This window comes from Agelaius tricolor, unplaced genomic scaffold, assembly GCF_023055355.1.
Source record: "Agelaius tricolor isolate 1412-34295 unplaced genomic scaffold, bAgeTri1.0.p SCAF_5, whole genome shotgun sequence".
Classification (NCBI taxonomy): Eukaryota; Metazoa; Chordata; class Aves; order Passeriformes; family Icteridae; genus Agelaius; species Agelaius tricolor.
The window spans coordinates 53,762,695-53,785,686 of record NW_027269265.1 but is presented as its reverse complement, the minus strand read 5'-3'; the positions used below and the strand labels follow the sequence as shown (position 1 = coordinate 53,785,686).

Genomic DNA, 22,992 nt, shown 5'->3' with positions numbered 1-22,992 from the left:
AGTGCAAAGGACACCCAAATGTGGTTTTATTCCCCATGTGAAGCAAGGTACTCCCTAGGGAAGTGACAGGGTGAGCAGGGCCCATTGTCCCTTCCCATGGCGGCCATTAGGAACCCCATAGTCCAAGAAGCTCCAGGAAACTTCAGGAAACTCTCCTCTTGGTGGATATCCTGCCCAGAAACACCAGCAGACCTCAGCTGGATCCACCTGGCCTTGTATGTGCTGCTCAGGAAAGGACAGTGCTCAATGTGCAGCCACAGAAGAGGGAAAAGACCAGGATCTAGACATGGAATACACTCAGCAGGTCAAAACTCAGCTCTGAAATAGGCACAAAATCCCTCCTGAGCCACCAGTGTCTCATTTTGATGGTGTTACACACTCACACACACAATTTATTGCTGCTCACCTTCAAGAGGGGAATTTTTCAGCTCCACTTCCCAGTGCTAATGGTTAAGAAGGATTTGCACCCCTTGGCACGATCTGGGAGTAGATTTGAGACCCTGCAGTCACCTGGTTTCACTGCCCTCTTCAGTTCCATGGGCTGTGCCCCAGGATATTCCCTGGAGACACACAATGCCAGCAATTACATGACCAGGATTCCTAAAATTCAGGAGGTGTGGAGACAAAAAAACCCATTAGGCATGAAAAGGCTGGAGAGCCAGCAATGGATCCTGGGTAGTTTAAAACTCCTGGCAAATAAACACCAGCAAGGCTGAAGCAACAGTTTAAAAAATATTTCATTATTTTAAAAAGAAAGCACATAGAGATTTCCATTTCCCACCACATAGAGATTTCCATTTCCCACCACAACAAGAAGTCCAGAACTTCCCCCAGTGCTGAGGCAGTTTTATTTCCACAATTGCCTGGAGCAGCAGTGATTCCCAGAACACCTCCCCAGTCAGGACAAGCAGGGGTAGATCTCGATGGTGTTGATCCTGAGGACAGTCTGGGGGTTTGAAATGACTGAAAAAGAAGGAAAAGGGGGGAAAAAAAGGATCAGGTAACAGCATAAACCTGGTGCCTACCTTGTGCCAGGGCTCCTGCTGGCAGACAGCAGCATTCCATGGGGATGCCAAGGACAGCAGGTCCCAGAGGGCAGCCTGGCCAGGGCTTTACCATCCATCCCATATAAAAATAGCCATAATTCCTCCCTCTCTCAGAGAAGGAAGAGACATTTGGTGACCAAAACCTGGGCAGGACCCTGTTTGGGCTTGCTGGGAGCTGTGACGACACATACACTGTGCAAGGCTTTGGGGAGAGACTGGGATTGCTCTCCTGCCCAGGAAGTTCAGGGAACACTGCGGGAATATTAAATCCTCTGTGGGTGCACCTGGGAGAGGGGCTGGCCCCGAGGGGCTCTGGGGACAGAGAACGAGCCCCTTCCTCAGGTCCTGGTGCTGGGATTCCTCCCCTCCCACATCCAGCAGGGAAGGAGAGGTGTCCTTTCCCCCTTACTTTTCTTCCTCTGGAAGTTGTGTCTCCTCCAGAAGCGCATGTTGACCTTGGGCCACGACTCCGTCTTCTCAATCACCGTGGCCTCCACACGGACCAGGTCCTTCCTTAAAAAGGAGTGGAAGCACCAGGTTTTTATTTATTTACATCCTATCATTGTCACTGCTAGAAAGGAAGGGACTCTTTTCAGGCTAGCAATGATTTATTGCTGAGATCAACGCCAATCTCAGAGGCTGTGACATTTTAGAGATATATTCAGCCACAGCTCAAGAGCAGTCACAAATTTCATTGCTACAAGGTAATATATTAACTTCCTAACTCAACAGACAGTTGCCACAGGGTTTATTTTACTTTCCTAACTTATCACCTTTATTTACTTCTTACTTACTTACTTAGTACTCCTTACTTACTTTACTTAGTACTTACTACTACCTTTATTTACTTCTGCTGCACTACAGATACTTTTATCCGATGGGTTTCTAACTCACAGGCACACATGGTTTTTTTTTGTTAGGGGAAAACCACAAGTTTTTTTTTAACTTTGTACAACTACACCCTTATATTACAAACTCTTCACTATCTTATCAGTACAGTTTCTCATTTAAGGTATACTCTCACCTACAACTATAGAAATACAAGTTCATGATTTTTTGGTTTAATATCTGTGTACTGTATTTTCACATCAATCTAAGATTCCTTTAAGGCTGTAGATCAAATTTTTTAGTGTCTGTGGAAGTTTCTGCTTTCCTGATTCTCACAACGTCCTACTCTTGGGCAGCAGGTTTCTGGGAGAAGAGACAAAGGGATAACAATCCTGGGAATTCCAGATCCTCCCTCGTAGGAGGGCCACCTGCCCAGGCACAGCCAAAAGCCTCCAGGTGCTGTACCTGGCCCAGGTGTGACAGGTCACAACTTTCCTGTCATGTGAGGGATGAGCTCTTCCATCAGAGCAGGCAGCAGACACAGGGACCTGCAGGAACTTGTAAGATTGAGGCAAGATAAATTCCCCTGGCACCTCCAGGTGATCTCATGTGCCCTGCTTTGGTTTTGGCACAGGGTGAGCCCATCCCTGCTCCTGGTCAACAAGAAATCCTTCCTCCCCCTCTAAAAGCATCACAGACAGCTGGAAGAAAATCTCACCTTGTTGGAAATGCTATAATTTTCCCAGTAATTTTTAAATTAATTGTTTTAATGAACCATAAGCAATTTTCCACTGTAGCCAGCGTTTAGCAAGGCTTGCCATAAAGCTGCTGCTGCTGCTGGAACACAGTTTTGGGGAAAATTACATTAAATTACTAAAGTTTTGCTAAAACAACTGTAATCAACCTTGATATGCTTCAAGGGTCTCATAAGGTGAGAACCCCCAGGCAGGATCCAGACAGGAGCTTTGCAAAGGGGGTTTTTAGTCAGCAGCCACAGGGAAGGAGGAGGAGCTGCTCTTCCATGCACAGCACTCCAGAATTCCATTAAAAGCTCGTTAAGTTTGCCACAGGAAGACATTTAAAGACCATTTTGCTGACAAACGGCTCTGTCTGCACTTGAGGGGGGCAGAGGGGGAAACCCATCCAGCTGAAATTGTTCCAGCAAGGTCACTGGGAGGCCAAAGGCTTCAGACAGCCACCATCTCTTAAAATTCACCCTGGGGGTGTGATTAAATGAGAGATTGGATCCCGGAGGAAACTGATTTATCTGCAGTTAGTGACCAGCCCAGGAGAAAAGAGATATAAAATAATACAGATTTTAAGAAACCACTGTGTGACCCCAACATCCCAGCTCCAGGATATGCTCCAGATCCAGCACCACTGAATCACACACAAACCCTGCAACCCTGAGGGAGGAGAAACCAGAAAGCAAACTGCACTCCAGCCCTGGTTTACCACTAATCTGGGACTAAACTTCCTGGATTCAAGGCCCTGAAGGGCTCTCTGTGGGACTCAGCTCTAGGAACTGCTGGCAGGAGGCTGAAGCACAACAGAAACCAACTTTGCTGGAGAAGAGCTCGTGGGCAGGACAAGTTCTCAGCAAAACAGAGCCCAAGGAAAAAAAAAATAAAAATCTCTATCAAACGTTTTAGGTATGACTGGAATGTCCATAAAAATAAGAAGGGGGTCACACATTTCCCAGAGCCTGACACAGCTGGGCCTGCTGCCTTCAGCAGCAAAATGTTCCACGGATTGGATTTTTGCAGGAGGTGAGAAAAACTCAGGCTGGAACCTCATGAGCTGGGCTGAAGGGTGCTGTCAAGAGGCAGAAAAAAAAAGGATCCAGGCAAGCTCCAAGCCCAGAGGATGCTAACTCTTGGGTCACAGCTGCAGCCGCCAGGCTCGCTCCCTGCAGGGCTGAATCCCAGCCCAGCTGGCTGGGACAAACACAGCTCCAAAGCCTTTGGCACTTCCACTGCACAAAGGGGCAGGTAGCAGGAGAAACAGCAAGCTTTCCTAGAGGGAAAGTTCTCATCAGCTCTGTTTTGTCTAGAAATAAGCCAAACTTTCCCTGCACTCATGCCTAGCACAGGCTCCAGCCCTTGTGCCAGCCGGGGCTGGCAGCGACTTGGACAAACACGGAGCCCAAGAGATTCCAGAGCAGGAGCCAGCCAGAAGCTCCCAGAATAGCCTCCAGCATGCAGATGGGGTGTGCTAGGATTTAAAGAAGTGTCATGCTGTGGGGTATCAGAGGAACAAAGCCTGTGCAGCTGTCCCAAACAGGACACTTTGGGAGCCCACAGGAAGCGGCTCCGGTGAAGTCTGAGGCTGTGAGCGCTCACTCGGTGTTTATTTATACAACAACAGAACACAGAACTGCCTCTCTTCTCATCCAGCCTCTCCTCTCCTCCCCAGAATGTCTGTGGGCTAGGGGATTGTATGATAGAACTGCAGTGTACATTGCTGGTGACACCCTTTTCCCTTTCCCCTTCTCCTCTTCCTCATCCCTATGGGAGAGCTGGGATTTGGGTGGTTCCCTCAGCTCAGAGGGTGATGGCATCTCCCCCTCAGCCTTCACTCTTCCTGGCCAGCCTCCTCCTCCTCCCACTGACTCCCTTCAGCCACAGGCCCTGGAGGCCAGGCCAGATGTGCCAGGCCAGATGTGCAGCCTGGTCTGCCTCAAGCAGCTGCCAACACTTCCCACACCCTCGCAGCACCTGCAGGAGCCAACAGCTGGTTTTCTTCCTGTCCTGGACCTCCTGGCTATGCCCTGCCAAATGCAGCACAAAGAGCTGCCAACAACCAGCCCAGGGCCCCTGGATCAGCTGGGGAAGGAAGCTGCTCCTCACCTGCCTGACAGGGCACATCCCAAAACTAAAAGCCCCTTTCTAATCCTAAAAATGAGATTCTCCTTCCTAAAGCCTTCCCCACACAGTATCTGGCAGTAACTCAGAGAATCCTGATGATCTGCTATTCCAGATCCACTTCCAGTGCTGCCACAAGGACTGGCAGCTCCCAAAATCCTGTCCAACACAGGGGCCTGAGGCAGGTGCCACCAGTGCCACTTGAGCCACGTTATCACTGCACAAATAACTCCTAAATACCACCAGCAGTAACACCTGGCCCACAGCCCCCTTTCTTTTGGGAAGGAAAAGTCCTGTACAGCAAGTCCTACAGCAGTGAGATGGAGGCAGTGCCAAGGGATCGACTTCTCCCAAGTTCTGTGACTGCTGGATTATGTGATTAATAGGAAGGGAAAAATTAGGAACACTGAAATTAGGGTTAAGGCTTGCTGGAGTAAGTCAGTGCCAAAGGGAAAAGGGTTAAAACCCAACTCAAGGGATTAAGGGAAAGGATTTCTGGCTTATTTCAAGATGACCACCACCAAAATCAGGGTAGAGATGCTGAAGAGCAACATGTCCTGCTAGTTTGTGCAAGGAGGAAAAGATCCCACTGAGGTGAGTGCCCAGGAGCTACCTCAGAACTGAGACCTGCTGCCCTCCCAGCACTAGGGTGGGGGACACTCACCAGAGGCTGATGAGCTGTTTTACTGGTGCTCCTTTCAAAAGCCACGAGGCTGGGATCAAAGTTAGTGCTGATAAATCCCAGTTTCAGGGACTGCAGAGCCTTGAAGGCACAATTAAGTACAAAAATGTCATATAATTCCTTTATGAAGCATCTTACCCCAGCAGCGGCCTTCCAATGAGCGTGAAGTCATCAGCACCAACCAGCAAAACCTGGGGGAAATAAATCAGGCACAAATCACTGCTCATTGTCCTGGCAGAAATGCAAACAAGACCTTTCAAATTCTACAGCCATAAAGGAGTCAAAGTGCTTCAAACCAGGCCTTCCCACATTTCAAACCTGACACTAACTGGAGGGGTAGTGAGGAAAGCTGCTAACAGGCTGCAGACAGAGCCATTACTCTTCCAGAGAGCTCATCCCACTCAAACAGGCTGCACAAGTATCTTTCTCCATGATCAGAACACACTGAACCTCTCTGTCCTGGCTTACCATCAGCCATAAAAAATTATGAAAAGCAATCAGGGAAGAAGAATAACCTGCCTCATGTGGGATCTGGACAAATGGCAGCTCCCAAACCGTTGCATTTTTACAGGAATTGCTACAAATCCCAGTGGAGAAACAATTCCCTCATTCTCCTCTGTAAGGCCTGCAGATGGGGAATAAATAAATGAACATCTGGGGGTTCATTTCAGCCACATCTGAAGGAACAGGCAGGATAAGAGAGGATGCAGTAGGAAGAGGCTGCATTCCACTGAAATCATCGAGTTTGGAAGGAACCTTCAAGGTCATGGAGTCCAACCATCAAACCCAGCACTACCCCAATCTTCCCTAAACCATGTCCCCCAAGTGCCACATCCAGAGCCACTTCTCCCAGGGCTGCCTCACAAATCCTCTGGCAGCACTTAAAAACCACACAGAAATGGTCATGAGAAGTCCTGGCTTTTGTTTTAGACAGAAAAAAAAACCCCAACAAATTAAAGGGCTCTGGTGTTCAGGCAAATTTTCTCCTTCACTCCCACCTAGATCTTTGCATTCTGTGCTGGCTACAGCACAGAAATCCCTCCTCTCTGCTGCACGCAGGGATGTGGGACACAGCTGAGGACATCCCTAAAAAGCTGCTTCAAAACTGGGCTTCAAAGCAATGGACAAGCACAAAAACTCCACAGCTCTCCTTAATTATTACTTGCTTAGCTCTAACAAACAACAGGAAGGTGAAGCCAACAGAATCCCACTCCATAATATTTCCCTTCAGCCTGGATTAATGAGCCTCTGCAAGTCCCTGCTGGCTGTCCAAGGCTGAGGATAAAGATATTAATTGGATCTTGGCAATTCTCCCCTCTGTGCCCCATCCCTCTGCCTCCACCCGGCCCAGCACGATAAGGATCTTGCAGAGCCCTGAGGAGTTTACAATCCCTCTGGGAGACCTGCAAGGATTTAAGACGTTGGACTCGATGATCTTAGAGGTCTTTTCCAGCCTAAATGACTGTGATCCAGGGTGCTGGACTCTCAAGGCAAACACAGGCTTTTGCTGCCGGCTCTGGAAACAACAACTGTCATTTTCTTTTTTTGGAAGGAGTTAGGACAACAAAAATCTGTCTCCCCACAGAGTCTGGCAAGACTCACTCCAGCCCTGTTGAACAGAAATCACAATAATATCTGAAACTGGAACGAAACCAAGGGAATTGGAACAAAACAAAGGGCTGGAACGAAGGTGGGAGACCCCCAGGAGCACTTTGGGACGTGGCGTTAAAACCAGCAATGGGTTTTGCCTCCAGGAACGTTCGCAGGGAACCTGCTCTGGTTTTTTTTCACCTTTTCCATGCGGATCCGGTCTCCACACTCGGCCTCCAGGACGTTGTCCATCATGATGAGGTCCTCACTGGTGATTTTCCACTGCTTGCTGGCGAAGTGCACGACGGCGAAGAGGCGCCCGTAGTGCCCCGCCGCGATCAGCCCGTTCACCTTCTGCACCACCTCTGCTGGCAAACAGGGCCAGGATCAGGGCAGCACACCCAGGGAGCTGGGAAGGGCTGGGAAAACTCACCCAGCCACCCTGCTCTCCCCCCCAGCACTCTTATCTGCTGGGAATCTTTAGGCAAGGATCAACAGCAGCGCTGCTTCCCAGATGTGTGAGCCTCCCTTTCTTAAAATTAATGATTTATTTGTATTTTAGGTGCTGGCAAAGCCACACATAAGTAAACATCTTGTATACACTGTGCAGCTTCTCTACACTGCTGACTCTCAGCCCATTCCTCAGGCATCCCAAAATACACTGTAGTTGGATATAAAGCATTCCAGAAAAGAGCTCTTGTCCATGCACCCTGTGTTTGGAGGAAATTCCCTCCATTTCCAAGTCATATGCAGACAGCCCAGGGCTTTGAGCAGTGCCTAAGGCACAGAGGAACATTGGGAAGAGCTTGGCAGAGTACCAGGGAAAGCCTGGCCCCAAAAGTTGTACCTGCAGCAAGGACAAGAGACCAGTCCCTTGCTCTTTCCCAGAAAAACGTCTTCCCACGTGCCTGTAGAGTGGTGCCAGGAGCAGGACAGAGCCCAGAGACCAGCTCCTGCACGTGGACAAACTCCATTCCCTGTGATCAGCTTCCTGGGCAGTGAATCCAACCCCAGTTTTTATGGGAACACCAAAAGGTGTTGCTGCCTGACACCATCCCACTGCCAAACAGCAGCTTCCCACCCTCCTCAGCCGCTCAGAAAAACACATTAAAAAGTGGCTGAATCATTTTTGGGTTTTTTTTCTTGGAATGCAAACAGAACATCCCTTTGGGACAGACAGGAATCCAGCAGCCAGGCAAACCCAACCCAATCCTTACAGGAATGCTCAGAAAAGGTCCAAGCTTCAAGCCCTAGGATTCAAACTTAAAGGTACAGGCAGGAACACAAATTATTTGCAGGGCAGGTGCTGCTGCAATTCCCACCAGGATAAAGAGTTGTTGATAACTCTCCCACACCTCCAGTGCCAGGAAACATCAAGTGATTGCTGGCTTGGATCTCAGCACCATGTGGAGAGACCCATCCTAAAATATCCTGGGCTGTTTCCATGGGCAGCAGGAGGCAGAACTGGAAAGCTCCTGCTGCTGTTCCCTTTGGATGAGCACAGCCAGGAGATAAGGATGCAATGCTCAGCAGCAGCAGGAGGCAATGGCATGGGAGCAGGATGGCAGCAATCCCTGAGGATGGGACCCTGCTCCCCACAGGGCTGGCAGGGAGCAGTTTGTGGTTCACTGCTGGGTTATTTCTCACACAGGGACAGGCACCCATCTGTCACCTGAGGGATTATTGATACTTGAGTTCTTGTCACAGAGCAGAGAAAAAGCAGGATCAGAACAGGCCAGCAGGAGATGTGGAGCGGGAGGCTCTCTGCAAAGCACACCCCTCAGTCAGGGACACACTCCAGCCAGTGATGGGGGACATCTGCAGGAAGGTGGGCTCAGCTCTTGTCAACCTTGTCACCCAGCTCAGAGCCTGAGTGCCACATCCAGTCATTCCCTGGACAGCCCCAGGGGTGGGGACTCCAAACCTCCCTGGGCAGCCCCTCCCAGTGCCTGACACCCCTTTCCAGGAAGAAATTCCTCCTGATGTCCAACTTGCCTCTTCCCTGGCACAGCTTGAGGCTGTTTCCTCTCACCCAGCAATCCTGACAAGCTGAGGGGACAGGGACACGACCCCAGTGTTCTGTCACGCTGTGTCCCACCTCTGCAGGTCTGTCCTGTGCCCACCATCCAACTGCTCCTGCTGGCTGGATGTTCTGTTTCATGCACCAAAACACACCAGCTCTCCGTGTGCCCACCATCCAACTGCTCCTGCTGGCTTTGATTTAGCCAGTGAGTGGAAAACAACTCGTTTCTCCTGCCCAAAATGCTTCTCTCAAGCTTTAATTTTTTTTTTTAATATAGTGTTCCATGCCACACATCACATCAGGTAAGGTTCCTCTGGGAAAAGCTGCCCTAAACTAAGGAGAAATCACATTGTACCCAAATCTCCCAAACCCGGAGAGCAGCTGGAGCACAATTCCAGCGACATTAAAACACGTGAGAAATGAAATTTAAAAAAAAAAAAAAAAGAAGTGAAGAACTCAAACTTCCAAATGAAGACATTTATGCTCAATCAGGCCTCGAGGCAGTGCTGGAAGTCCAGATTTGAGACTTTTACCTGCATGATACTTGGCTTCTTCCACTGGATCTGGAAGTTTCACTTCAGGCCATGGGGGCGAAGTCAGGGAAGTTTTGGCAACAAGTCTGTGAAGGACAAGGCAAAATTCACTGCAGCAAGCAGAAACTGCCAGATTACAGATTACAGTTAACAATTAGGTAAGAATCTACAATAGCACAAAAGCAATCTTGGATATAAAGAGGAGGGAGTTTTGCCTCGGAAAACTCCATGAGATGAACACGAATGGTCGTGGTTTCTGAAATCTGAAAATTTAGCAGATTTTGTAAACACCATCCCAAAACAAAAAGCAAATACCATCCCCCTCAGCAATGGGCAGTTCAGGTTTTCCTGCATGCAGAAATCCACACTTGGCCTAAACAACACAGGATGCACCAAATCCATAAAATATTCGGGAATAAACATGAGACGTAGTGAAAAAAAAGCAAAATGGACTCAAAATCCTTTGCAATGATTGATTTACTCTGTAACCCCGAGCCAAACATCCCAAAGGGCTTTAATCCAACAGGAACTGAAAGCACCTGTGAGTACACAACCACAGGCACCGAGGCCTCACAGGGTTTAGTGAGAGTTTGGGTGCTGCATCACCCAGGCAGGGATCCAAGATCTCTGATCCTAGAGGATGAGCAGGAAGAGGGAACAGTACGTCCTGCCATCCTCCCTGGCAGGAACTCTCTGCTCCTGCAGTGTCCCCTCCTGGTCACAGCCAGCAGCAGCTCCTCAGTCCTGCAGGAGATCCCAGCACAGGGAAAGGAATAAAGGCACAACAAAAGGTCCCAAAGGGCTGGAAAAAGCAAAGCCTGAAGGTGTCATTGGAAGAGGTGTCACAGGATTCCTGAATGGTTTGCCTTGGAAGGGATGTTAAAGCTCGTCCAGTCACAACCCAAGGCAGGGACAATTTCCACCAGACCAGGTTTCTCCAAGCCCTGTTCAACCTGGCCTTGAATATTTCCAGGGATGGGACAAAAAAAAAAAAAAAACAAAAAAAACCCCCCAAAAAAAGAAAGGAAGCATCCTTCTGGGAAAGGTGACTGAAGGTAGGCAGAGCCCAAAACACTGGGGAGTGACCAAGGGGCAGCCAAGTCTCCTTCCCAGAGGAAAGCCAGCTGCCCTCCCAGGCTGGAAGCAGGGCAGCATTCCAGGAGGAAGAGGCAGAGTGATGGATGTGTGACATTACCCTGCCTGTGGGGATGAGCTCTGGGAACTCCGGTGCCGGACCGCAGCCGAAAGCAGCGAGGCTGAAAGGGAGGAAAAGAAAATTAAACACAGGCAGCAGCTGCTGGGCTTTTGCAAAATTCCACAATCATTCTGGCTGGAAAAGTCCTCCCAGACCACTGAGTCCAACCTGTGACTGGTCAACCACATGGTCACCCAGCCCAGAGCACGGAGTGCCACGTCCAGGCATTCCTGGGACACCTCGAGGGATGGGAACTCCAGTACCTCCCCAGCCTGGGAAGGAGATTGATAAAGTCCTTACTCCCTCCCATCCACTGGATTTTGCTGAAGGGTTTATGCCAAGGTGCAAAGAACTGTGTAAAGCTGATTCTCCTTTTTATTAACACTCCCTGACTTTTGGACTCCGAGCTGATGCTGGGAAAGACCCGGATCCCTTCCACCTCTGGGAAGAGCTCCAGGGCTCATCGTGCAGGTGCAGGGCAGGGACACAGAGGGGCCAGGAGGCAGCAGTGGGGACCCTGACTACTGCCAGCCTCCTTCCATCCCAGCAGCAGGCAGAGCACACCCTCCCATCCTTCCTTTCCTCCCACCGCCTGCCAGAGCATCTTCCTCCATTCCTTCTTCCCTTCCTTCCTTCCTTCCTTTCCAGCAGCAGCAGGCAGAGCTCCTTCCTCTCCTTCCTTGCCTCCATCCCAGCAGCAGAAAGAGCATTTTCCTTTTCTTCCTCCCTTCCTTTCCCCCCAGCCGCAGCAATAGCCCAGTCCGTCCGTCCATCCATTCCTCCTTTCCAGCAGCAATCAGAGCACCTTCCTTTTCCTTCTCCCCCCCTTCCCAGCAGCAGGCAGGCAGAACTCCTTCCTTCCTCCTTGCCCTCCCTCCCAGCGGCAGGGGCAGAGATTGTCCCTCCCTGTCCCTGTCCCCCGTTCCCGCTCCCCGCTCACCTCCCGCCCGCCGCGCTCGCGCCGCCGCCATCGCGGTGACCTCGCGCCGGACGCGGAACCGCGGGGGCGGGGCCTGGCGCGCGCAGGGGGCGGGGCCCGCCGGGCCGAGGGGGTGGGCCTGCGCGGGCCGAGGGGGCCATGGCGGCCGAGGCGGCGGAGCGGCACCTGGGGCTGCTGCGGGACGAGCGGGAGGCAGAGCTGGCCCAGAGCAGGTGCGGCACACGCGGCACCGGCACCGGCCGCCGGGGACACGGCACAGACCGCCGGGGGATTACGGGGCGGTCACAGCCGGGGACACGTGCGGCTGCGGGGGCACGGGAGCGCTGTCACCTCTGGGGAACACTGAGGGACCTTCAGCTGGGACCCGCTATCACCCCTGGGGAACACTGAGGGATCCCTTGTCACCCCTAGGGAACACTGAGGGACCTTCAGCTGGGACCCGCTATCACCCCTGGGGAACACTGAGGGATCCCTTGTCACCCCTAGGGAACACTGAGGGACCTTCAGCTGGGACCCGCTATCACCCCTGGGGAACACTGAGGGACCCCTTGTTACCCCTGGGGAACACGGAGGGATCCTCAGATGGGACCTGCCTGTCACCTATGGAAACCCCGAGAGATCCTCCCCTGGGACCCCCTGTCACCTCTAGGAAACCCTCCTGTCACCGGTGGGAACGCTGCTGGAGTCCCACCGCTCTAACCAGCCCAGCTCTATAGGAACCCCAGCCCACAGGGCTCTGATCCATGGGGAATCCTGCTGGGCTCGCCCCCACAGGACCAAGTCACCCTCTTAGATGGCCTTGCTGGGGGTACAGACACTTACCCAGCCAGGAGGATGGAGGTGCCAGGCTAAGGTCATTCCGCTCTGTCCCCTGGAGCTGTGACCCTCATCCTCACCCCGTGGTGTTCCCACCTGTGTGTGGTTCCCAGGGCATGGCAGGAGAGCGTCTCCCTGAAGGAATTGCAGCGGAGAGGTGTCTGCTTGCTCAAGCTCCAGGTGAGCAGCCAGAGAACCGGCCTCTACGGGCGTCTCCTGGTGACATTCCAGCCCAGGAAGCGGGACTCGGACACCGAGCTGCCCTCCAACAGCTTTGGGCCTGGTCAGTGACACTCCTGTCTTTCCAAAGAAAGAGATCATACAGCCTAGAAGGGTTTGGGTTGGAAAGGACCTTAAACCCCTTCCCGTCCCACCCTCTGCCATGGGCAGGGACGCCTTCCCCCTATCCCAGGCTGCTCCAAGGGCCACGCAGCCTGGCCTTGGACACTTCCAGGGATGGGGCAGCTGCAGCTTCCCGGGCAATGACACATTTGCCCCACCTCACTCTCCCTTCCAACCTCTGCAGGGGACATCGTGGGGCTCTATGAGTCGGCTGGGCAGGGGGACCCGCTGTGCACGGGCGTGCTGACACGTGTCACCCCCAAGGCAGTGACAGTGGCCCTGGAGGAGGCCCGGGATGGGGAGCTGGCCCTGGACCATGAGCGCTCCTTCCGCCTGCTCAAGCTGGCCAACGATGTCACCTACAACAGGCTCAAAAGGTGAGGGCTCACCCCGGCTCACTCTGCCCAGCGGGATGGGGAGTTCCAAGTTCAGTTTGGAAAAGCCTTCCCAGTCCCTTCCCACCTTGGATTTGTCATTCTAGAGCCTCACAACAGCCTCAGTTTACCCACCTGCTGGCTGGTCCTGGTCTTCCCTTTCCCTCTTCAGGCTGTGTTTTGGTCCTATTGCATCACCTCTGGAACACTCTGGGTTCTGTGTAGGGCCTTTTCCATCCTGGCAGAAGGAGTGAACAGCTCCTTGCTGGATAAACATCCCAAAAAAGCACATTTGGCTGTACCAAACAGGGACAATGGGAAGTGGAAGCCTGACCAGCACAGGGATGTGTGTGCAAGGGTTGAGAGATGCAGGAATTGTGTGGGATTAGTCTTGTGGGGTAGCATTGTTCAGCTGTGGAATAGCGTGGTCCTTATTCACAGCTTGTCTCTGGGCACTTGGGAGTCTCCAAAGAATTCCTGCTGTGTCTGTAACCTGGATTTCCCCTTCTTTGGCAGAGCTCTAACTGCACTCAAGCAGTACCGTGGTGGCCCAGCCTCTGACCTGATCGACGTCCTCTTCTTTGCCTCTGCTCCCAGGGCGTTCCCTGAAACAAGTAAGGATCCTTTTTTTATCAGGCTTGATGGGCATCCTTGGGAATTGCCCACGAGAGCACAAATAGCTCTGATCCCTGTTTTTATCCACACATGCTCCAGAAAAGACCCCAGTGTTCAATGTGAGTCATCAGTGGGGCTGCCACTGGTAGCACTGTGTTCATACTGGTCTGTACTGGGCACACTTTCCTCATGGAAAGGACCTTGATAAAAACTTGGATATAAGTAGTATCCACTCTGTTGTGCTTCTTAGGAAGAAACAAAGATTAAATTACACAGCTCCACCTTTTGGGGAGAGCAAAGCCTCTGATCAGCAGCTGAGTCAGATATCACCACCTGCTAATGGATATTATCCCTTGGCAGAAGGGAAGGGTGCCAAAATCAGGGAGTGAGGGCTGAGGGTGGGCTGTGTCTATGCCATGTACGGAGCTCAGGGCTGCTCTCCCCCCTCATGCCATCCATCCCTGCCAGGGTTCTGCCCCTTTTCCTCCCCTCCACAGCTCCCTGCACTGTTTGTCTTCCTTGGAGTCCTGGATTTGGCTGCCCACTATGGTTTGCCTCTCTCCCATCTCCTCCAGCCAGTTTTGACTTCTGATAGGATGTGCCAGGGACAAAAAATGGGTGCTAATGAGTCCTATCCCCATTTCTCTAAGCATTGATCCCAGTCTGAGTCAAACCTTTTAGCCCTTTGGCTGCCTGGGGACCTTGGTGCACTCAAAGTTTTAATATTAAATAAAAGAATTAAATTTTTATCAATCAACTTTCCTCAACAGTGCTTTTACCCCTGAGGGAGCAGAAATGCCTCTAATGAAGGAAAGCTCCTTCTCACCACATCACTCAGCTGTGCCAGGCTGGGCAGAGATGAATTTTCCATCTGCTCAGCGCTGGGAATATTGATGGGTAGATGGAGGCACGTTAGACAGACAGAGGAGGTGCAATGTGAACTCCAAGACCTTGCAGTTACCTCCTCCCTTCAGAGCTGCTTTCTCCCCACCTGGAGAGATGTTGTACCAGCCAGGAATTAAGGGATAATAACTTGGAATAAGCCTGCCCTGAGCTGAAGGGCTCTGCCAGGCAAACTTCACAGCACTCAGGCAGCTTTCCCATGTCACAGCCTCTCCTTCCATGACCAAGCACCCATTAGCCTGGTTTCTTTGGGGATGTGTCTCATCCCATCCATTACCTGGTTTCAAACAAGCCCATCAGCAGCAGGCTGAGTCAATAAGCCCTGGACAGCTCCTGAAATTGGCTGTCTAGACACACATCTGTGTCAACACTGCTCAGGGATGCCAGATGAGCTCACTTCCCTCAGAAACCAGGGAGCCACAGCTGGGAGACAGGGCAAAACCCACTCCAGCAGGTGCAATGTGCAGCAGCAGAAGCCTGAATCTGATTTTTTTTTTTGTGGGGGACAAGATAAGAATCCTAATTTTTCAATCAGGAAATCTTGTAGGTGGGTTCTGACACCGCTGTGCATTTCAGTAATTAATTATCAGCAGCAGCCTAACACAGCACATCAAAGCCCAAGGCCTTTCAAAACACTTAAATATGCAACAATAAATACCCTTGGCATAAGACAAAAACATGGGACAGGCTGTGGGAAGAATAACCTAAGGAATAGCCAAAAGGAAAGGAAGGGATTTCCAGTGGGTAGCTGGGACCTGCAGCAAAGATTGGGACTGGCACAAAGCACTTCCACACCTCACCTTGCTGCCTCCAGGAAGGCTCCAAGGGGGAGAACCATTTTTCCAGAAAGGGCAGACTCTGAACTGAGCAGGAATTTTGCCCTTATCAGACTCCCTGGGAAGCAGAATCCAGGTGCTCACCCATCAAAAATGGCCTCCTTGTCTCCCTTCCACTTTGATCTGCACCCGTGGCCCTGCTGGAGCTTCCACACCTGAAATCACCTCCAAACAATCCTCCCCTGCTCCCAGCTTCCATGTGGGATCCCTGCACCCCTACATTTAGGGAATGGGGGGGAGTGGAGAGGCTTTTCTAGCCAGCAGAGGCCAGCATTGCTCTGCTTGCTGTGCTCCTCCTGGCCATCCAAGAGGGACATGTCCCTTTTCCCTTTGGAAAGAAGGTTCTGCTGTACCTGTGCAGGTTGGTGATAGCTGCCAGCTCTCTCCTGGGCTGGAGAAAGGAATGCTCATTTTTGTTCCTGGCTCCAGAAGGCCTGGCTTGTGTCCAACTCTGCCCATGGCTGTCAAAACATTTGTAAAGGGAAAGAAGCAATCCTGGTGAAAAGGCAGGAATGTCCCCAGAAAAAGCCAACCTGGCAGCAGAACACTGGGGAAGCACCAGGGATTTCCAGCAAGAATTTCATGGCTTTTTGACACAAGTCACTTGCAAAAAAGAACCTGAAATGGTCCTCATCCCTCTGCCCTGTGACACCTCCTGTCATCACAGGGGCCATGGAGAGGCCTCTGAGATTTTTGGGGAAGACAAACAGTCCAGACAACTCAGCTGCCAGATATTTCCCCTGGAGAACAGGGGATGTTCTGATCCAGGCTGAAGTACCCAGCTGGATTTTGTCCAGCAGTGTTGGCTGCAGTGAGGAGGGGCTGCTGGGGATGGGGGTCTGAATTGCTCTTGGTCAGAAATATACCCCGGAAAGGGCTTCCAGCTCTGGAAAACCTGGGCTCTTCCTCCCAGGAAGGGCTGTTTCCATCCATTTTTGGTGCAAAGACCCCTTTCCTGAGCCTGGATATCACCCCCCAACCCACTGCCTCAGCAGAGCTGCTGGAACTGTGCAGAAAAGCATCTCAGTCCCTGGGAATGTTGGGGCACCAGCCTGCATGGCCAAGGAAATTTGGTTTTCAGCACTAATAAATGAAGTTGTGCATCAGGGCACAATTACCTGGCCGCCAGCAAGACACATCCCAGGGATTTCTTCAGGTGAGGATACCTGGAGCCCAGCTGCTGCAGGGAGAAGAGTTTGGAGGAGCCACAGCATCCCCTAAGAGGCTCTTCCCTCCTGCCCACCAATGTGGCCAGCCCAGGAGAGGCACCCTGCCAGCCTTCCCACACAGCAGCTCCTGGCAGCCCGTGGATGGGAGGGATGAGGGTGGGCACAGGCCTGGAGAAGCTCCTTGGCTCATCCTTGAGAAAGGAAGCATCAATGACTCCCACATCCCAGCTGTTCCTCACTGTGGGAAAAGCCTCTCAGGTTTGAAGCTATTCCTGCTTTTCCCCCAGCCCATGGGATGCTTCCTGGTCTTGTCTTAGTCATTAACACACTCACCCAAAATTTACGTGTGAACCAAGAGGCAGGGTGACAGCAAAAAGCACCTTCAGCCCCATTTCTCTCCTCATCATCACCTTCTCAATGAGTATCTTTTGTTTTACCTCATTTGGTGGTGCTGCTTGAAGAGCCACAGGTTCACCTGCCTAAAACCAGAAGAAACTGCCATGTTTTTAATCCAGCCCTTAATGCAAAGGGAGGGATGAAGCACATGATGCCCAGCAGGGAAGGATGCCCAGAGATGTGTCTTATATAAGCTTTTGTGGGAACGTTATTTTCGGGAAACCTCGGTGTAATGAGTCATCATCCCTGCTGTAATTAACTCCCATAATGAACAGGGAGATTAGCATTAGGATTGGGGGGGGATGAGAATAAATTTGGGCTTAAATGAGATCAATCTGGGAGGTTAAAAAGCAGCTTTTGAGAATTCAGTCTCTGCAGTGAAACCAATTCTCTTCTAATGCGATTTGCATATTCTTTTCTCTTTTTTCCTCCCTTATTAAAGCAGAAATGAGTTTTAATTTTATCATTTAAATTGCTCTTTGTACCTTTTCCTGCCTTCATTCCCAGTCTTGGCTGGCCACCACAGGGCTGCTCTGTTCTGCTCACAGACTCTGTAGGTTTTTCTGCTTTTTCACTGGTGCTGCATTAGGTTTGTTCACTGGCAGGGATTTGTTTGCCAAATCTGCTACTTCCTCCCCAATTTTCATTGAAGATTTCACTAAAGGTGTTGGTTCTCCTGCAAAACAAACCGAGAGCTCCCTCCAGAGCCAGGAAAACCTACCTGTTTGATGCTGGAGCAGCTTAATGCTTCTTAAATTCTGGGAATTCCAGCACTGACTGGCTGAAGGCCAAGTGTCAGGGCTGGGGAGGGGATGGGGAAGCATGGATGCAGGATGGGGAGGGAGCCTGTTTAAAAAGCTTATTTTTACCTTCTGGGGTCTTCCAGCCTCCTCAGTGCTTTCCTCCCAAGGTTCTCCTCATTACCAAGTGGATTTGGGCCCGCTGCAGAGAATACCATATATTTCTAGATTTGTGCTTCTCAGCCTCTTCCCAGCTGGGGCTGAGGTCCCAGTGACTCTCCTGCTGTCTCCCCAGAGCCTCTGGAGTTCTTCAATGGCTCCCTGGATGAGTCTCAGAGGGAAGCTGTGTCCTTCTCCCTGGCTCAGAGGGAGCTGGCCATCATCCATGGGCCTCCAGGCACAGGGAAAACCACGACCCTGGTGGAGATCATCCTGCAGGCTGTGCAGCAGGGCCTGAAGGTGAGGCTCACTGCCAGGGCTCTGCTGACAGGGACCACCTCAGGTGGCCACCAGTGACCATCTCTGGTTGTGTGAAGGCCTCAGAGCAGCCTTCTTGTCAAGGGAAGATTTACAGGGATTCTTCATCAGGAGCTGGGGTGGTACCACAAGGGGAAATGGTTTCAAATGAGAAGAGGGGAAATTTAGGTTGGATATTGGGAAGAAATCCTTCCCTGTGAGGGTGGTGGGGCCCTGGCACAGGTTGCCCAGAGAAACTGTGGCTGCCCCTGGATCCCTGGCAGTGTCCAAGGCCAGGCTGATGGGGCTTGGAGCAGCCTGGGATAGTGGAAGGTGTCCCTGCCCATGGCCAGGGTGCTACTGGATGGGCTTTAAGGTCCCACCCAAACCATTCCAGGTTTCTGTGATTATTTTGCACACTCCTGGGCTTTGTGGCAGCTGGAGCAGCTCCTGTTGGATCTGTGCTAATCCAGAGCCTGGCTTGGCTTGCAGGGACCACCAGGGACTTCCCCACCAGCTCCAAGGAGGTGCTGATGAGCTCAGGTTTGGGGTTCGCTGGGGCCCCTACAGAAGTGCTGCAAAGCAAGGAGGGAGTTACCTGTGGTGATGCCAGTGCTGTATTCCCAACAGAAGCTCGCTGGTCTCCCTCTCTCTGCTCGGCCACCCCCTGCTCCAGCCCGTGGGTGCCCTCAGAGGTGCCAGGGCCGTGCTTGTCCCCGCAGGTGCTGTGCTGTGCCCCGTCCAACGTGGCCGTGGATAACCTGGTGGAGCGGCTGGCGGGCTGCAGGGCGCGGCTGCTGCGGCTGGGCCACCCCGCCCGCCTGCTCCAGCCCATCCAGCAGCACTCCCTGGACGCCGTGCTGGCCCGAGGGGACAACGCCCACATCGTGGCTGACATCAGGAGGGACATCGACCACGCCTGGGTGCGTGCCCCTGCGGGGGGAGTGTGTGTGCAGCCCGGAGTGATCCCGTGAGAAGGGCAGATGCCAGGGGGACGTTCTTCCCTGGGAGGCTGGGGAGGCTCTGCAGTGGATGGTTCAGAGAAGCTGTGGCTGCCCCTGGATCCCTGGAAGTGTCCAGGGCTTGGAGCAGCCTGGGCTAGTGGAAGGTGTTCCTGCCCTTATGAGATGATCAATTTTGGGATATTTTTGGGGGGGACTTTTCTAAACCATTTTGGGATTCTCTGATCTTCATGTGCTGGAGGACAGAACTCCTCCTGCCTGAATCCCTCATGGAAGTGGGAAAATTCCAGTCCCTGCTGCTGCCCCTCACATCACCCGACTGCCCTGATCCATGCCCTCTTCTTTACCAGGGAAACATTCCCATCATTAATTCACTTCCTAACAAGCTGTCTGCCTGTCCTGATACTCTCTCCCACTCTCAGCCAACTCAAGTTGGAAGCAGAGCACATTTTAAAATGCATCCTTAATTTCTTCTTTCTCACCCTAATTTTCCTAACATTCCCTTACAACATAGCTCTGGTACTTGGGGTGAGGATTTGATGCTAACTAAGTTATTTTCCTTCCCTTTTCTAGTGGCAGCACTGTCCAAAAGCTTTTTTTTTTTTTTTTTTTTTTTTTTTTTTTTTTTTTTTTGCTTCCTAATTTATTTTCCATCTTTCTGACTGGTGATTAATTTTCACTTTCATCTCCTTGGGAGGAGTATATCACAGAAGCTGCCCTTGGCTGCAGAGAGCTCATCTCCAAGGTCCTGACCCATCTTCATTCCCTACTTTTCCCTGGAACAATTTCTCCCTTTGCAGCTCCATGTTTTGACTCTTCTCTCTCCTTCCCTTCTCCCCAGCCCACAGAAGCAGCAGTAAGAGAAATAAAAACCTGTGCCCTCCTGAGGCATTTCCTACGCCTCTGTGCTTCCTTCCCTCGCCTGGCTTTGAGATTCCCAGGACCTCAGCTTCTGGATACTCCTTACTCCAGCAGGGTTTCAGCCCCACAGTACCTGAGAATGAAATGCAGCACAGATCCAGGGCCAGTCCAGCTCCAGGGATGCTGAGCAGGATCAGGGAGCAGTCCAGGAGGATGAGGCAGGGAACCCAGGGAAGAAAGCAGGCTCACTCCATGAGCTGGCCTTACATAGACTCCCAGACCAATGAGGACATGAGAGAGCTCACATGAGGCAGGTGGGGATGATTAGAGCTGATATTCCTAATCCCTAACTAGGAATGGGTGACATCCACACTGACCTCATCCTCAGGGCCCTGTGATCCCACACCTGGAATTCCTGAGCCCATTTTGATGACACTTGTCAGATACATGGAGATTTCACAGTTTTAAATACCCATGGATTCAGCCAAAGCAGGGGGCTGAGGTGATCCATGTTAGACCCTAGAAAATCCATCCATCCATCCATGGCATGACTATAGCAACCAGCCTGTCCTACTCTTCTGGCTGCTTATAAGAGCTTCTGCCTGCAGCCTTTGCATCCTTTCCAGCCTTACTTCCAGGGAAATGATCCCAGTTTCCATCTGGGATTGTTCAGTGAGCCATAGCTGAGCTGTGCTCCCATGGCTGCTGCTCTGGCAGTGCTGGTGTCCAGTGCTGGTGGGTTGGGGTGGTAGATACATTTAATACCTGCTAAAAAAAGCCCTGGGCCTGTCTGGATTCTTTCCAGCAGCTCAGAGAGGCCAGTTTGAGGTGGCAGAGCTGCTGCTGGGGCTTGGGGAGCCCTCCTGCTTCCAGAAGGGCTCTGCTTCCTCAGAATAAGCCAGGAAATCCCAGTCCCCAAGACCCCTTTTCCTAAACATTCCTCCCCTCCCAGGTGCTTTGGCAGATCAGAGACACGGCCAGAACTGAGTGGCAGCAGTTGGCTCTATCCAAATTTTTCTGTTTTCTAGGCAAAAACCAAAAAGGCCCAAGACAAAGGAGAGCGAAGCCATTTCCTGGGTGAGATCAAGACCCTGAGGAAGGAGTTGAAGGAGAGAGAAGAGGCTGCCATGACTGCAGCCCTCAGCCAGGCCAGCATTGTCCTTGCCACCAACACAGGTGTGACATCCTCCTGCTGGTGTTTTCCCTCCCTTTGCCAGCTAAACCAGGTGCTCTGCAAGGCAGCTGTCCTGGGATGGCTGGCACACTTGCTCCCAGCTCCTGTGAGCTCAGCAAAGCCCCCCAATCCCAGTGGGATTCTCCCAGCTCCCACTGTGGCACGGGATGTTGTTGAGCACAGAAGATGGATCTGGAAGGGCCCCTGTTAGCTCTGAGTAGGAGCAGGGAGTGCAGTGAGTAAACAAGTGCTGCTGGAGGTGTGCAATCTGCTCCCCATGGCATAAATCACATGGGATTACTTCCCTGCTTGGACCCTTGCCAGGGCTGATGAAACCCAACACGTGTTTCCAGAGCCTGCTCCCAGGCTGCCTGTGGCTGCTTCTGCACTCACCCAAATGCTGTCACACAGGATTTTAGGGAGCAGGTCCAGGTGTCCATCAGGCAGCTGCAGCTGGGAAGGTTTGGCACGTGTGGAAAGGCTTTACTGGCTCAGGTTTTTCATACTCACTTAAAATCTTCAGATCTGGTTGCTCGAGGGTCATTTGTTGAAAGAAAACATCAATAGTTTTAGATCATAAAACAGCAAGTTACTGGAGTGAAGGTTAGTGGACAGATAAATCTTTCCATGTCTTAGTCCCTGGGAGTTGGCCTCTCATTTCTTTATACTTGCCTGAAAGAGAGGGGGAGATTTCCTTCTCCCAGTAAAACTGGTGGTTTTGTTGATCAGCTGTGATTCTCCCTGGAACTGGAGCTTCCCAGCCAGCTGGAGAAGTGGCAAAAATCGAGTTATGACTGTACAACTCACCAGAGCAGATTCATACAGGCTGGAAACCGGTTTTGGAAGGAGAACAGTGTCTGTGGTGGCAAACTGGAATGCCTGAGGTGATGCAGAGCTGCAGAAGCAGCAGGATTTACAGTGGCAAAGCCAAATCCCCACTCTCAGAGCTGCAATAGCACAGGAGCTTTGGAAAAAACATTTCTGTAAATAAAAATCTGGGAGACTGGCTTCCTCACCCTGCCCTCCTCCTTTTGCATCCTTCTTCTTTGTGAACCGCAGGCAGATTTGGATGCCCCTGGAATTCAGATTTCTGATCAATGTATGGATCAGTATCAGTAGGTCATGGTTAGAGCAGGATGTCTGTAAGGAGACAAATGTTACAAATGGACTTCTGATGTTAAAAATTAGCCCTTGATGTGGCTGTGTGGTTCCAGTCTCCTTTCCCTCTTCCCAGTGCCACGAGGAGGAGCAGAGTCAGCCCATCTCCTCCTCTCAGGGTGTCCCTCAGTTACCAGACAGGTGAACCCCCAGTCCCTCACCCCCTGAGTGCTGGGCATGAGGAGTTTTGTTGGCACTGGGGGGCAGCAGGAAGGTGGGTGTTCCTTGCTCTGCTCCAGATGAAGCACTGGAGCATATTGTTGTCTTTGGCATCTGGGCTTCACTGCTGTTCCCAAAGATACTTGGAAGCTTCTGGGCCCAGATGCCAGGGGAAAAAAGGACAAAGAGGAGCTGGCAAAAACAATCCTGACTTACACATATCAGTGGATACGTGTTTGGCAGGGCTGAATTCCTACATCTCTGCAAAGAAACATTATTTCACTTGCCTCAGTCACTATTACAGCTTGTGAGGTTTGTTTCCAGAGCAGG

General features: G+C 51.6%; 2 protein-coding genes and 2 long non-coding RNA genes across 7 annotated transcripts in view; 2 read left to right on the top strand and 2 right to left on the bottom strand.

The window, feature by feature from the left end:
- Positions 1–719: 719 nt before the first annotated feature.
- On the bottom strand, positions 720–11,796 carry MRPL21 (mitochondrial ribosomal protein L21). The gene is made up of 7 exons (XM_071428173.1): positions 11,702–11,796; positions 10,762–10,822; positions 9,567–9,652; positions 7,212–7,375; positions 5,559–5,611; positions 1,456–1,559; positions 720–963 (listed from the first exon to the last, which is right to left on the bottom strand). Exons 1-7 carry the CDS (start codon positions 11,730–11,732, stop codon positions 899–901), a joined length of 564 nt encoding a protein of 187 aa, XP_071284274.1. The 5' UTR covers positions 11,733–11,796; the 3' UTR covers positions 720–898.
- On the top strand, positions 9,041–9,458 carry LOC139590502 (uncharacterized). Its single transcript, XR_011679345.1, has 2 exons — positions 9,041–9,164; positions 9,236–9,458. It is a non-coding gene; the product is annotated as an uncharacterized lncRNA (long non-coding RNA).
- Positions 11,793–22,992, top strand: part of IGHMBP2 (immunoglobulin mu DNA binding protein 2) — a 24,779-nt gene continuing 13,579 nt past the window's right edge. For all 4 annotated transcript variants that reach the window (XR_011679343.1, XM_071428164.1, XM_071428163.1 and 1 more), the window contains exons 1-7: positions 11,793–11,913; positions 12,631–12,800; positions 13,044–13,236; positions 13,750–13,847; positions 18,188–18,351; positions 19,071–19,271; positions 21,200–21,347. Coding sequence is in view for 3 of the 4 variants with exons in the window: in XM_071428164.1 (XP_071284265.1) it covers positions 11,840–11,913; positions 12,631–12,800; positions 13,044–13,236; positions 13,750–13,847; positions 18,188–18,351; positions 19,071–19,271; positions 21,200–21,347 (1,048 nt within the window). In the remaining variant the exon portion in view is untranslated. The remainder of the gene's footprint in view (positions 11,914–12,630; positions 12,801–13,043; positions 13,237–13,749; positions 13,848–18,187; positions 18,352–19,070; positions 19,272–21,199; positions 21,348–22,992) is intronic.
- LOC139590501 (uncharacterized) lies at positions 13,374–18,191 on the bottom strand. The gene is made up of 4 exons (XR_011679344.1): positions 18,022–18,191; positions 17,638–17,828; positions 13,673–13,838; positions 13,374–13,498 (listed from the first exon to the last, which is right to left on the bottom strand). It is a non-coding gene; the product is annotated as an uncharacterized lncRNA (long non-coding RNA).

Excerpts from the sequence above, each read along its gene's own strand:
- MRPL21 (XM_071428173.1), bottom strand. The coding sequence starts at position 11,732 with ATGGCGGCGGCGCGAGCGCGGCGGGCGGGAG. Across the intron at positions 9,653-10,761 it reads AGCTCATCCCCACAGGCAGG|ACTTGTTGCCAAAACTTCCC; the intron begins GTAATGTCACAC and ends TGTCCTTCACAG. Across the intron at positions 964-1,455 it reads CAACTTCCAGAGGAAGAAAA|TCATTTCAAACCCCCAGACT; the intron begins GTAAGGGGGAAA and ends CTTCTTTTTCAG.